Source organism: Clupea harengus, chromosome 8 (genome assembly GCF_900700415.2).
Source record: "Clupea harengus chromosome 8, Ch_v2.0.2, whole genome shotgun sequence".
Taxonomy (NCBI): Eukaryota; Metazoa; Chordata; class Actinopteri; order Clupeiformes; family Clupeidae; genus Clupea; species Clupea harengus.
In genome coordinates, this window is record NC_045159.1 from 15,437,232 (window position 1) to 15,451,210 (window position 13,979).

The window sequence follows — 13,979 nt, forward strand, 5'->3', positions numbered from 1 at the left end:
TATACTGCTTCTTCTGACCGTTTCTTTTTTCAAACAATATTTTGAGACATGGCTTCCTGATGAGCTGCTGTACAAACTCGAGTGTTGGTATATTAAAGCACACTGTCTGATGAGATTCAGGTGTTTTGGTCTAGGGTGGAGCGCCGACGACGTGTATGTGTCGGAGGAGAGTGTGTTATTTGGAGCTGGGGAGCTGGAAAGGGAAGACCTACAGGAGTCACGCCTGACGTCACGCGCGCACACACACACTGTAATTACGGCTGGCTGGGCATGTGGGCACAGTCACCGCCGGGCAGGGCTGGTGTCTGCTACGTCTGAGAGAGAGCAAGGGCGAGATTGTGTGTTTCTGTCTGTCTCTCTCTCTCTCTGGTCTGTGGTCTCGTTGATTTCTTGTTTATTTGACTTTTGACTGCCACTGTAATTTTTCCGTAACACTGGTCTGGGGGTGTCAACCGAATGGCGGCAGGTTTGATGTCACTTCCTGTGACTCATGAGCCGCCTCTCTCACCCCTTCTCAACCTCTGCATGGAGTTTCTGCAGTTAGCTCATAATAACCACATGCACTATGCTGGATAGGCTCAAGGGATCATTTGTATGAATGTCAAAGTGTGTGTGCATGTGTGTGTTTGTGAGCGTGTTTGTGTGTGTGTGTGTGTGTGTGGGAGAGACTGGGTGTGCCTGAGTAGTTTGGTCTTTGGTTTATGCAGTCCTTTCTACTGTCTGTCTGTGTGTGTGTGTGTGTGTGAGGTGTGAATTTGCACACATCATGATTTTTATGCCAACCTGGTCTGTCAAATTCGCTCACATTACAAATATTCTTAATAATACTGTACACAGGTAAAGGACCCCCACCCTTTGTAAACGGAGAGATGAGCAGGCAATGTCCATATTCTTTTGTCAAATCCCTTTAGGCCAAGACTGTTCACTGTTGGAATTTCGCCTCTTACCATCTCTTGAAGAACAATCCCAAGCACGTAAGTTTGATGCCTCCATCACAGCCACTCTTTTGCATATTAGCACTGGTAGACAGCCACAGGAATACAGGGCAAAATATGTTTCAACCAATATTACTGTGTAAAAGACACTACTAATTAATGCAACTCATATGACCTCCAATTGCATCATAAGAACTTCCTAATCGAGCCCCTAAAGTTCCACCGTTAGATAGGCACAGGAATGCCCAGACACTTCCAGCCGGTATTGGTGCCTAGAAGACACCATTGGCACGAACTGATGTCAAATGCAACTAGTCTGCCCCCTAGTGGTGCCATCAGAAGCCATGCTCCTGAGGCTGCACTGCATCAGATGGTTTAGGCCTCTCTGTCCTTTAATCTTCCTGACAGATGACAAATAAAGCGCAGTAGGTTAGTATCTTTATGATGATCACTCAAGTTCTTTGTTGAAAACAACTTAAAGCAACAGTAGGGAGTTTTGGTCTAAAACTAGTGAGCTACAACTACCCGATAGGCATGCAAAAACCACCAGCAGCCCAGCACTGATAAAACCCTGCTAACATGCTACCTGGTGTCTTTTGGGGACATAGTTAGCAATGTGCTGTGAAAGCTTTTCCTTATTTTCGCAGGATGTTCGGTCCTGGACGGCAGTGCGACACAGTGCAGTCTGGACACCAGTGGGAACGACAGGTGTGTCTGTCTGTCCTTTTCATGACTATATACCATCCAAAATGAAGATATCATCAAAACCAGTTGCTTATAAAAACGTCCCTCAAAAAGTGGCAAGCTGCGGCATAGTGTTGCTTAAGTATATTTACTTACCTTATTGTTAGCTGTATTCACACAAAAGTATCACATTCATCTCAAGCTCTAAAAAATAACTGGTGGGTGTTCATTATGACGTCTGTAACTTTCATACAGAATAAATAATAGTCCATCAATAGGCTTTTCGATTTTACTGCTCAAATGCACTTTTAAACAAATCATTATGAAAGCATCAGAATTAAAGAAAACAATCCAGCTTATCCAACACTAACAGTGTGAAATTACTAATAGCAAACATTTGGTATCAAAGAATAACAAAGGACTCTAGTTTCTCACATTTTTCATGCCATGCATATCAGTTTGAGTGAGCTAACAGGTTAAAGCATGGCTGCTTTAACAATGGATACCAACTAAAGAATGTTAAACCATGTATTCAAACATTACCCTGTTTCATTCTTGCCTGCTATGTCTCTTCTCTCCAGTCCAATGAACAGCATGTAGTTATATTAAGGACCAAAAACACATAGAAACATGATGTATGTTTCCATTCGGCTACAGTTTCCCATAGCAGTTTTTGGTGAAGAAAGAGTATTATAGTACAAGATATATACCCACAGAAGAAAAAAAGTCTTAAATGTTAAACACACCCTGTTGACCCTTATCAAATGAAGTTGTTGCTGATGATTATGCTGAGCGATGTGTTTCCCCATGATGGCAACACACTTGATGGGAGGAAACAAGCTGAAGGGGCCAATGCCTTCATGTCGGTCATGAGGTTTCCAGCAGGTGGCCCCAACTACGACAATCTGACAATCAAACAGAGCAATGTTCCATCTGCTCACAGCAGGGAAAACCAAACAATACTGTAATACTGCAGTTTCGAATAGCTTTCCACTGGTTGAATCAGATCTGAAAATGTCCATTAGCAGCTCCATCCAGTTTGTATTCATTACATTTGAAATACTAGGGTAAGGTGCTTGGGGTAAATAAAAGGGTGGTTCAGTGTTGAATAAATAAATGGTTGTTGAAGTTTATCTGTGCAGGTACCAGACGACGGATTGTTGAAGTTTAAAGCAATTAAAGATGCACTCCGCGATTCGGTTTTCAATTTCCAGAGCCGGGACTGTGTGCGAACACCAGAGAAACACTGAACGCTCAGCTAGGGGCCCACAAGAAGAAAAGTGTATGAGATTAGAATCACAGACTATACCTTTAACAGGGAGAGGACCACTGATCTCTGGCAAACTCTCACAGGCACGTTCCTTTCAGCTGCTGCATTATCACATATATATGTAGTTAGACACACACATTTATATATATTCATATGCAAATGAATGCATCACCACGTATGAACACAAATGCATATGTACATGTGTGCATTTAGCTGCAGATGCACACACACCTCACATCACTCTCACACACACACATTAATTGCAAGTGGGAAGTATTGAAATAAAGGTCCAGATTTTGTTACAATTACAGGAGCATGACCATCCCTCTTCACAATTTTTACAAGTACATAATTGTGCCAGTCTCTAACCAAATGTCTACAGTGTGAACTGCTGACAAGGCATGAATTAATTTCAAATGTTTAACATTACTGTGCATACAATGTTGGGAGGCCCAACTTCAGGGCTTTTGAGCCACAAAACAAAAAATAAACTTTGGCAGAAATCACCTTTTCATTTCTCTCCCATACATTTGGCAAATAAACATAAACCCTCCGTACTCATACTTCATCTGAAAACAAAACTGTATTTAGAATTTGCTTACAAAGAGCTTTTTATACAAAGCCAGGACTGCACAAGATGAAAATAACATGATGGTTATGATGAGCATGATATTAATAAATGCCACAAAGAACAACAATAGGATGCTGAAATATGCTGCAAAAATAGGTTTCATTTCCAGATGGTGAAATATGTTTTGGTGAACTGTGCTGTCACCACTAATGCAAAGGCCCAGGACAGACATGTGGGAGAGTTTACAGTCTAAGCAAGTCATTTAAGGTGCTAATGTATGATAAATACTAAAGCACGCTCTGTCACACATTCAGACACATACACACATGGCACAAGGTGCCCACTGATTCAAAATAGACATTACATACACATATCTGCAGATCACTGCAGGCATTTATGTGTGTGGGTGTATATGGTCCAACCCGGTCCCCCTACACACAGTCCACCACTGGCTGCTCTTCATCATCCCGCTCCTCCTCCTCACCCCACATCCCGAACCGCATAGCCGCCCCCGGGGACGAGCCCATGGAGGCCTGGAGGGGGTCATCCTCCCCCCCTCCCCCACCACCACCTCCACTACCAGCACCCCCCTCCGGATCCTCTTTGAACCCGCCGCCATGTGACCCGTCCTGGGCATTGGTGGCAGCGGGCTCCCCTGGGTGGCTGGTGCGGAGGTGCTTGCGGAGGCTGGCGGGGTCCTTGAAGGTGCAGTGGCAGCAGGGGCAGACGCACGGCCGCTCGCCGGTGTGAATGCGCTGGTGGTGCTTGAGGTGCTGCAGGCGGCTGAGGCGTTTTCCGCAGATGGCGCACACGTACGGCTTCTCGCCAGTGTGTGTGCGCCGGTGCTTGCGCAGGCCGTCCAGGTGGCGGAAGCGCGTGCCGCACTCAGAGCAGGCATAGGGCTTCTCGCCCGTGTGGATACGCAGGTGCGTCTTGAGTGCGCCGGACTCACGGAAGCGGCGGCCGCACACGCCACATGGGTACGGCTTCTCGCCCGTGTGGATGCGCACGTGCTTCTTCAGGCTGGAGATCAGCCGGAATGTCTTGCCACACTCCAGGCACAGATGGGGGCGGTCGCCGCCAGACGGGTCCGTTGCAGTCATTGCCGCGCCGCTCCCCACCCCTCCCTCACTCCGCTCCCCGAGAGAAGAGCGGCCTGGTGTGCTCCCTCTGTGCGCCACAGCTGCCGTCCCAGGCGACGCCCGGGTCGGTGCCGTCTTCTGGGCGTTCCTCAGCCCGGATGGTCCCTGTGTGCCAGAGCTGGTGGTGGCCTCGCTGTGAGACCCAGGCTGAGGTGGCTGAGTCTGCGGGTAGCCGCGTCGCGCTGCTCCAGCAGCACCACCACCACTCCTGCCCTCCTCCTCCACCACATGGATGCAGCCCAGCTCGCCTACGCTCTGAGCGCTCTGCTCACTCTCGGGCGCGCCCCCTCCCACCGCCCCAGTTCCAGAGCCTCGCTCCCGGCCTCCACGGCGACACAGAGGGCCTGAGGCCTGTCCCTGCTCCTCCTTCACCGCCAGCCGGTGCCCAGAGGGGGACATGGGGCCTAGGCCAGGCCCCTCAGGGTGTCTCCTACCTTCCACGCCAACATCTACAGTGGAACAATAAAGCTGGAGTCATTTCTTTTTCTGCTTTAGACAGAAAGTCCTTCAGCTCATGGTTAGGGAGCACCGCACAATGCTCACATCTCTCTAAGGCACTTGCTTATCACTATACCTGAACACATAAGCTACCCAATTTGACTTGGTAATGTAACTTCATTATCTATTACACAGGATGCAGCTTTCTCAGTCAGAAGCTAAAATATAATCAGGACAGCATGATTTTCAACAGTTCATCCATGTAACCTGGACAAAATCAATAGCATGAATATATATAGCAAAACTATGAATGTATGAATTAACAAAAAGTATAAGGTGGGCTGCTCACCTGGCCTGTGGAGTTCTGAAGACATCCCTTGAGAGTTTACGGCCATGGGGTCGAACATGTGATTGGTTACAGTACCGTCCGCTTGGATGGAGAGATGGCAGTTCTTGTACTCGTCCCGGGAATCGTACCCCATTGACGCATCACCCATCGTGCCTCCGTACTCTGGTTCAACGCCATAACAACGAGCATCGGGCCCGTTCGGCATCCGATGTCCCATTCGGGACCTGTCAAGTCCAGGATTGATAGATCCCGGAGGAGAGGTGGGGTAAAACTGCTGGCCGTAGTTAGAGGTCCCACCAAAGGGACCCTGGAGTTGGTCGATTAGTTTTTGGGCGCTGCACAAACATTCCTGTAACGTCTTCATCTCTCTCTCCGACACTTCAAGTCGTACTTTTAGTCTCTCGTTTTCTTGCTCCTTAGTCACCAGGTCTTGCTGTGTCTCGGTCAGCACGAGGACCATCTCGCCAAGAAGTGTGTCCACTGCAGCGGCAAGAGTGTTTCGGATAGTTGGGGCGAGACGGTTTTTCAATGACGATATGGAGACACTGGATTCGCATCCAGCTCTTTCGCCCTTCGGCTCAAATGCGAAGCCGCCACCCGACTGCATGTTAGTAGTGGTTGTGCTCTGTTTGCGACAAACACCGCTAACTGTGGAGTTGGAACTTGATGGTGAATGCGTTCCAATGCCTCCGCAATTAGCCCGTTTCGTGCTCATGTTGAAGTAGCTAGCTTGTCGAGGCGTTGATACTGCGCTAACTCCGTTAGCCAGCTAGCACTATGTTGCAGATGTGATGTTCAACAGATCCGGATAAATGCGATATAAAATGCAGCCAAAATGTACATGTCTAGACACATATCGGCATTTCAAATAAAATGGTACTAGACGCTGGGTAGGTCGACTACGAGAACGAAAACAAGAGACGGATAAGAATGAACGCTACCTACGCTACCTAACTTAGCACGACCCAACTGGACAGCTTACGTTACTGTAGTTTCCTTTGTAAGCCCTCACGTTTTTCAAAAGCCTCTATTAATAACGCCCTTGTGGTTTTATACTGAAGAAATGCATATGGACAGCTGCAACATCAAATTCTGTTAACTTCAAGGAAATACAATAACTAACAAATTAGCCAATACAGCCTAGTGCACATTCTAACGGAAGATAAACGCCGACTTTTGATTGGTGTAGAAGTGTGTCGCAGAACAATGACATCGGAAGTACACAAAGGCGCATAATGATGTCGAATGTTTCATCTGCATCATGTTGCCTCCTCTTTCCATATCAATCAATTTGTTTATTTGATCAAGAGGGACAAGGTACATTCAGGGCATATTCTACTATACAGAAATTTGTTTTGATAATAATTTTATTCTGTTGAATATAGTCATCAGTTGTAACTCCCTGATTCTACAACTACATTCCACAATGAGGGCAAACCGATATAAAAAGTAATACTTAGCACATTTTCAAGACACCCTTTATTTCAATCATAAAAGCCTGAATATAGGTTATGCAAATGAATAGACAAATAGATTTGACAGACTGACTGAATGAAAGAATGACCAAATGGACATGAATGAATGAATGAGGGTACAGAGGATCAAGATTAGCCCATGTAGAGTCTGTAATAGGCTTTTGCACAGAAGTTGGCAAAAAGTCAGTCAGCTGACCCAGGTAATCTTTTCTATGAAGCATGTTAAAAGGTAGTGATTATCCACTGAAAGTAAAGATAATCTATATTTAAAAAAATATGAAATGGTTTAGAACTCCGACTAAATAAGTAGAAGACAATTTGTGCCCATCCCAAACCCCACTAAATCAGATTAAGATTATACATTTTCATTTCACCTCTGTCTGAGAGCTAATTTTTTGTTACTAAGTCACTAACCAAAACAGTTGCTCAAAGTAGTTATTTTTAAAAGTATATTCTAACTAAAACATCCATTGAACCTATCAGGAATTAAACGGTCACCCATTCCTTTCTCTTTCTTTCTGTTTTTTCTCTTTTTTTCTGTGCTCTTTTTGGGAGTCACCAAGTCATCCTATCGCTTATAGCTTCTAGTGTTCTGATTGGTGCTGGAAAGAGAGACAGAATTCTACCACACTGGTTTCCAAACCAATTTCAAATTCTGACGTCTATGCATGGAGATTCCCAGCCTTCTTGGTCAATCCAACCCTACTTTTAGGCCTCTTTCATCACCAGAGTAAATGTTGTCCCACAGTTTAAATTAAAGTTCATGGTCAGCCATGACGTTAGAGTAGCATAGCCCTTTAGACTGCCCAGACTGAAATATATAATGCATGTTTGTGTGTAAAATGTAAATAAAGTCATACCATTGTTGGATATGCAATTATGTATATTACCTTTATAAAGTGCTGTAGTTACAGTTTATTTAAGTAAAATGGCAAAGCTAAGATCGTTGGAAATACAACAACATTGTGTATGATCTATCTTTAAATGGTGTGTTGTAAATAATATGAATCCCCCTTTTCTTAGAATAGAAATATGCAAATATATCTCTGGGTATAATACTGAATGTAGGGAGCATCCAAATAATAATAATCTTCTTCTCTGCTCAAATCTGTATTACTTGTGAGCCATATCATTTCATAACAGGAAATATTTGAATGGGATACTATAAAATTAGATTTTATATCCAACATTAATCCAACCATATTACCCATAACATTTGTCTGGTAAATGCCTTTCCCCTATATGGGTATTTTCCCTTTTATGAAGAACATTTACTCCATAGCCCCAAAAAATAATGTCTCTTGTGGGATGAAAGTTTTTCATTAAAAATTCCATCTGCCACTAAGGAGGAGCCAAAAATCTGTAGAAGGGTAGAGTACATTTCAGTGCTGGAAAACCATGAAAGTCAATCTCATCAAGAGATCAAAGGCCAACAACATGCACATACCCACTGAATCTGTATACAATGTGTCAGGATTTTCCCCCTCTCTCCTTAGTATATTTTATAAGACTGTCATCAAGTGTGCGAGAGAGCTTCAACCGCACTGTTCATCCGATTATAGCCGTCACTAACAATTTTGATGAAACGTCTTTAAGCCACTACCACCATGAACCACTAGGCGGTTTCTTCTCTGCAAAATCATTATGGAAATATTTGGCTTTACCCACTAAGTGGATATCCATGAAATACCGTGAATGCTTGAGACCTGTTACTGCTCATATTAGAGTGTGGGAAAAAGTTTTACAGACTTCCCTGAAAAAACTTTAAAGGTTAACCTCAAATGGCCATTTCAACAGGTTGTCCATCTGTCTCTGGTATGCAACACATACCAAGAATGTTGAAATTGAACAAAAAAAGTGTTTAAAGAAACAGGGGGCGTTGGATGAGTGAATCATGATTTTTGGTCAAAAGTTAAAATGTCTGCATCAGATAAACAGTGATAGCGCTCATAAATTATTAACACGATATAGACAACAATCAGTTAATTTCTTTATCTAATTTAACAAAACATATGTTGGAGGAAAATACAGTCATACACATTATAACATTTAATTTAATTTGTATTATTATTATTATATTTTAGACATGACCTGTCAAACAAATGTCAGCATTTTCTCTGTTCACCTTCTCAAAAATAGTTTTGTTTGACATTGTTACTGAAATAAAACAGATCACATAACAGCATGGAGTTATGCTGGAGGTGTAAAAATTAACAGATTTTTTTAACTTGTCATTCTTTAGCTGTCTCATACTAACAGACAGCCTGTTACAGTTACAGTTTTAATCAACCATGTAAATATCCTGACATTAATCCTGACTATCCTGACAATATCCATATAATTTCTTCTTTTTCCCATATTTGTTTTATATACCAGTAATTCACATATATAACTGATTGTTTTGTTCTTAGATGTAGAACTGTAGAACTGAGACATAAACACACAGTCTTCTGTCTTTCTTTCATTATGTCCTATTTTGTTCCCATATTTCTCTTTCTTTCTTTTAAAGCAACCTTTCGTGAATATTTTCAGTGTATGATTGTTGTATGTGCTACATGCTATTTGTATACACAGTCTAATTGTTTGGAATTACTTTTTCCTAACCCAAGAGAAAACCATCGCTAACCCATTCCACAGCTTAATCTATTCCACTATTTTATCTCAAGGTTTGAATTTCCCGAATGGTCTATTGACAGAAACGATAGAGGCCAGTACATCTTTCATAGCATACAAAACAGCCATATAATACTTAAAAACATGAATATTCCCATAAAAAATGTAAAAAATATATTTTTGTATGCTTGTATGCACATGAACTTGTAAAGGGATAGTGTCTGGTAGTGTAGAGTCTCTTTAAGACATCTCCCCCATCAAAAGTTACTATCTGAGCCCCCGAGGACTATATTGCACAACGTTCCTGGATAATTTATCTGAGGAAACACTCCCCTAATTTAAACTCATCTCTCACAGCAGCTGGCGTTTACCACAAGCTATGACTCCACATTCACAAATCATCATATAAAAAAGTGAAACATAAAACTATAAAACTGAAGAATTCTATAATAGAAAAACTAACTGTGAAATGGCAATACACATAAATAAAATCCCTGTTGTGAACTTTGGAGGGCAATACGCCTTTAAGTTTATTCTCACTCCAAGAGCTAAACTGCAGCTGGCTGAGGATATCAGCAGATGGACATTGGGCGCCTGATTCCAGACCAGTGTAGATCATATCCGCTATGTTAACCCCACTGCCCTACCTCGGTCCAAATCTCCAGATGGGATTGTCAATCTCTCAGTGCCACAGGCGTTTCTCTTGACTGCATGAGACGTGTTTCCTGTGACCATCACCCTTTTGGCATGGTGTTAAACACGGAGGTATTATACACACAATAAGGCAGGGTTAAGGTAAGTTCAGCCAGAGCTCTGATTGCCCAATCACATTCCCAGACTCTGAGCCGTAAGTCTCGTGTGAATTGGTTTCTACATTAACAATCACCTTCAGTAACAAGTAATCATTCATGATTTGTTATTATAAACATAAACACTCATAAAAAACACGGTCATCTAACCACATGTACACATACAGATCTTGAGATAAATATGATATTGTAACAAGAACACTCTGTCCATGGACCATGAAACAATAAACAATCTGAAATGCAAATGAATTATCTGCCTGCAAAAGGCAGACATGCGGTTTTATGTGGATTGTAGTTCCCAGTTCAAAAGTGTGATGTATTCAGCATTCTTTTTCATTTTTTGCTTGTGTTGTGTTTGCTCTTGCGCTTTTCTGTCTGTTCTGTCAATTGGTATTGGCAAGTCATTTGTTAGAGTGGAGATATTTATACATTTCTGATCATGTCATTGTTCTTGTCGCTTTTGTTCTCTAACTCACACACACACACACACACATACACACACACACACACACACACACACACACACACACACACACACACACACACACACACACACACACACACACACCCCATCACATACCCCTTAACACATACACACACTCTCAGAGGGGCCCCTCGGTGCTCACGCGGGCCCCGTCTTTCCGTCGGCTGCGGTGCCTCCAGAGCAGGGCAGCGAGTGAGATGAGCAGCAGGAGACCCAGCGCCCCCCCTATCAGCCCCACCTTCAGGGCCAGGCTGGGGCTCCCCTTGGGCGGCTTGTAGACCTCGCACGCTCGGCCCTCCAGTGCACTCTGCCCTACGTCGTTGACTGCCTGCACGCACACCTCTGCTCCGGCACTCAAGCCCTTCACCACTGTCGACCTCTTCAGCTCCCCGAACTCACCAACCTCTTTCCCTTGCACCAGGACCCGGTAAACGTTCTCGTCGGCATGCGCTGCGCACCACCGCACCTCTGGCTCCGTTCCCTCCCGCCAGTAGATCTTCACCACGGGGGCCTCCGGATGGGCACTGGGCCCCATGGAGACCCCGGGGCAACTGCAGCGCAACATGGCCGCCAGCTCGGCACACGGAGCAGGCAGGTCCTGGCAGAGGTCCTTGTAGCACGGCTCCGGGATGCTATCCGGGGAAGTGAGCCCAGGGCTGTCAGTGGAGATGCGTGCATAAGGATCAGAGTAGTCCTCTGAAGGGTTCAGTAAGCTTTCGGAGGATTCGCTGGAGGACACCTCAGGGAGAACCAGGCTGAGAAAGGCCAGGAGGAGAAACAGCTGTCTGTAGTGGGTAAGCCCCTGAGTCTGCATTGTTTCTGTGGAGAAAAAGTAAGTTGGTACAGCTGAAATAACCATCAGAACACCTATCTACTGGATTGAAATTTACAGAAAAAAATTTTGTCGGATGATTATGTTATTCTACCTGCTGCATCACAAAAAAAGATATCGTGTTCTGGTCGGAGGAAAGTGAGAAAACATGGTGTACCCTACAGCCAAAGAATTTGTCTATCAACAAAAACTCAACTGAATTACCCACGATGACAGCAAACCTGTAAATCTGTAACATCAGAGCTGATAAGAAATGAGCACAGACACACTGTTGCAAAGTAGGCATCCTTCACTAAAGTGTGTGCCCTATGTGACAGAGTGTTCAGCAACATTCATGCATTCATGAACTTTGAGTCCTGTGGTGGGTTACTAAACCATTTATGGCACAACAACACATAGAAGTAAAGGAAAAGACCCAAATGTAAACCCCACACTAGATTGCGTAAGAGCCAAGAGTTCTAGCACACCCTAGAGCGTGTGTGTGTGTGTGTGTGTGTGTGTGTGTGTGTGTGTGTATGTATGCACTGTCAGCTGCTCTTGATTACCCAAAGTCGTGCCAGAGACGTTCCCCCAATGGGTTCAGAGCAAGCGTCAACAGAGCGGATGTCCAGCATAAACAAGTTTTTGCATGAGTAAACATGCTAAGGTCATAGCAGACACAAACCCCCGTTAGTTCCCCCAACAGCGTTAGTTGGTGCTAACGGGCTACCGTGATCCGTGCCATAGCACAGTGGTTTCACTGTCAGCAAGATTTACTGGAATTGAAACAACACACAGGCACCACACTGGGTTCTTTTGTGTGTACTGCTTGTGTAAGTGAAACAGAATGACCTACATCATGTGGAAAATGCTGTGGATCTAAACTGAAAAGATGTTAGACTGTAAAAGTAAAAATGTGTTACCTGAATTGTTGATTGGTCGCGTCCAGTCTTTGCGTAAAGGTCTGTGCTGGGTGTATTCCATTTGTCTGCTTTCGTCTCTCTTCTTCTCTCATTCTCTCGCTCCTGCCCTCTTTGGTTTATAAAGTTTTCCAAACTCCCCAACAATCACCTCCTTCTTTTCACCCTCCTCACACCATCACTCCTCTGCTCTTTCCCTCCCCCTCTCTTCTCTCTTTCACTAGATCTCTCCCTCCCTCTCTCCCTCCCTCCCTCCCTCCCCCTGCTCTCACCACATGCTCCACCTTTCAGTGCTCAATAATGTCTTTGACAGAGCATGAGGGTTTGTGTGCGTGTGTGTGTGTGTGTGTGTGTGTGTGTGTGTGTGTGTGTGTGTGTGCGTGCGTTCGACCTTCCTGTAGTTTGTAGTCACTGTGTGTGTCTGTGTGGTTGGGGGGGGGTTGCTGGTTGTTGTGTGTGTTTGCGTGAGTATGTGTGTGTGTGGATGTGTGAGTGAGTGCGCATTTAAGAATGTGTGTGTAGTGTGAGAGTGCATGTATAATTTTATGTGGGTGTGTGTGTCTGGTGTGAGTTTCTGACAGGCCTATCTCCCTGTCTTTCATTAGTGCCTGCAGTATGTTCAGTGGAAGTGCTGGCTGGTGCCTGCAAAGTGCAAACCACATGAATGTCTCACTCTCTCACATTCCAGCGTGCATACCTTGGCCGGACAGGGCCGTGCTGGGTAACTGCCCCGGGCTTATGGGATGTGATGGGGCAGAAGCACGCCAGCCGCCACGCTTCACTCTCTACTGTGAAGACCTTGGCAGCACCTTAGTAACGAGCACCAAAAACAAGCGTAGTCAAACCAAGTGTTGATTTGACTCAGGTGACTCTTGGTGTCGTTTCCGCTCCTGCTCTCTCGACTGCGAGTGCTTCCAGCATAAACAGTTTGGATAGCAGACACTGTTTCTGATTCTTTGTACAAGTAAACAACAGCTTGTGTCACTCTGCATGCATTCCATTATATTTACACCATGTTTCATGCCACCCTCAGATAATAGACATTTAGATTTTAAGTTGTGAAAATGACAGCATGACAGGATCCCAAATCAGGACAAGTTGTTAAAACCAACACTGAATGGTAAAAACAGCATAATTTTCAAATACCATTTGCACATACTCTGCACTCTTCTACTTTGCACTTCTGGTTAGATGCTAACTGCATTTCGTTGCCTCAGTACTGGTACTCTGTGCAATGACAATAAAGTTGAATCTAATCTAATCTATTAAAATAAAATGTATTAAGGCAGTGTACCACCAACCAGAATAATCACAGCTGTATTTTATATTTGCAGTTACTGTTGAAAGCTAAACAACTGAACTGCACATTTGTAGTAAAGTGAAAAAAGAAACCATGTCAATATCTAGACTTATTTATTGGCAAGCTTGTTACTTTAGTGATTACATTAGGGGTATCATTCTTAAATATTGTTATGAGG

General features: G+C 44.1%; 2 protein-coding genes across 3 annotated transcripts; both read right to left on the reverse strand.

Annotated features, from left to right (window-relative positions):
* Window positions 1-3,453: 3,453 nt before the first annotated feature.
* On the reverse strand, window positions 3,454-6,573 carry si:ch1073-224n8.1 (zinc finger and SCAN domain-containing protein 25). Its single transcript, XM_012841465.3, has 2 exons — window positions 5,390-6,573; window positions 3,454-5,051 (listed from the first exon to the last, which is right to left on the reverse strand). Exons 1-2 carry the CDS (start codon window positions 6,102-6,104, stop codon window positions 3,892-3,894), a joined length of 1,875 nt encoding a protein of 624 aa, XP_012696919.2. The 5' UTR covers window positions 6,105-6,573; the 3' UTR covers window positions 3,454-3,891.
* Window positions 6,574-6,853: 280 nt separating this feature from the next.
* On the reverse strand, window positions 6,854-12,717 carry LOC105912478 (leucine-rich repeat neuronal protein 4). 2 transcript variants are annotated; one of them, XM_012841451.3, is made up of 2 exons: window positions 12,505-12,717; window positions 6,854-11,589 (listed from the first exon to the last, which is right to left on the reverse strand). In XM_012841451.3, the coding sequence occupies exons 1-2, from the start codon at window positions 12,563-12,565 to the stop codon at window positions 10,889-10,891; spliced, it is 762 nt and encodes a 253-aa protein (XP_012696905.1). In that variant the 5' UTR covers window positions 12,566-12,717; the 3' UTR covers window positions 6,854-10,888. The 2 variants fall into 2 exon arrangements, with proteins under 2 accessions (XP_012696905.1, XP_042564419.1); XM_042708485.1 differs by lacking the exon at window positions 12,505-12,717 and adding an exon at window positions 11,697-12,056.
* Window positions 12,718-13,979: the final 1,262 nt, after the last annotated feature.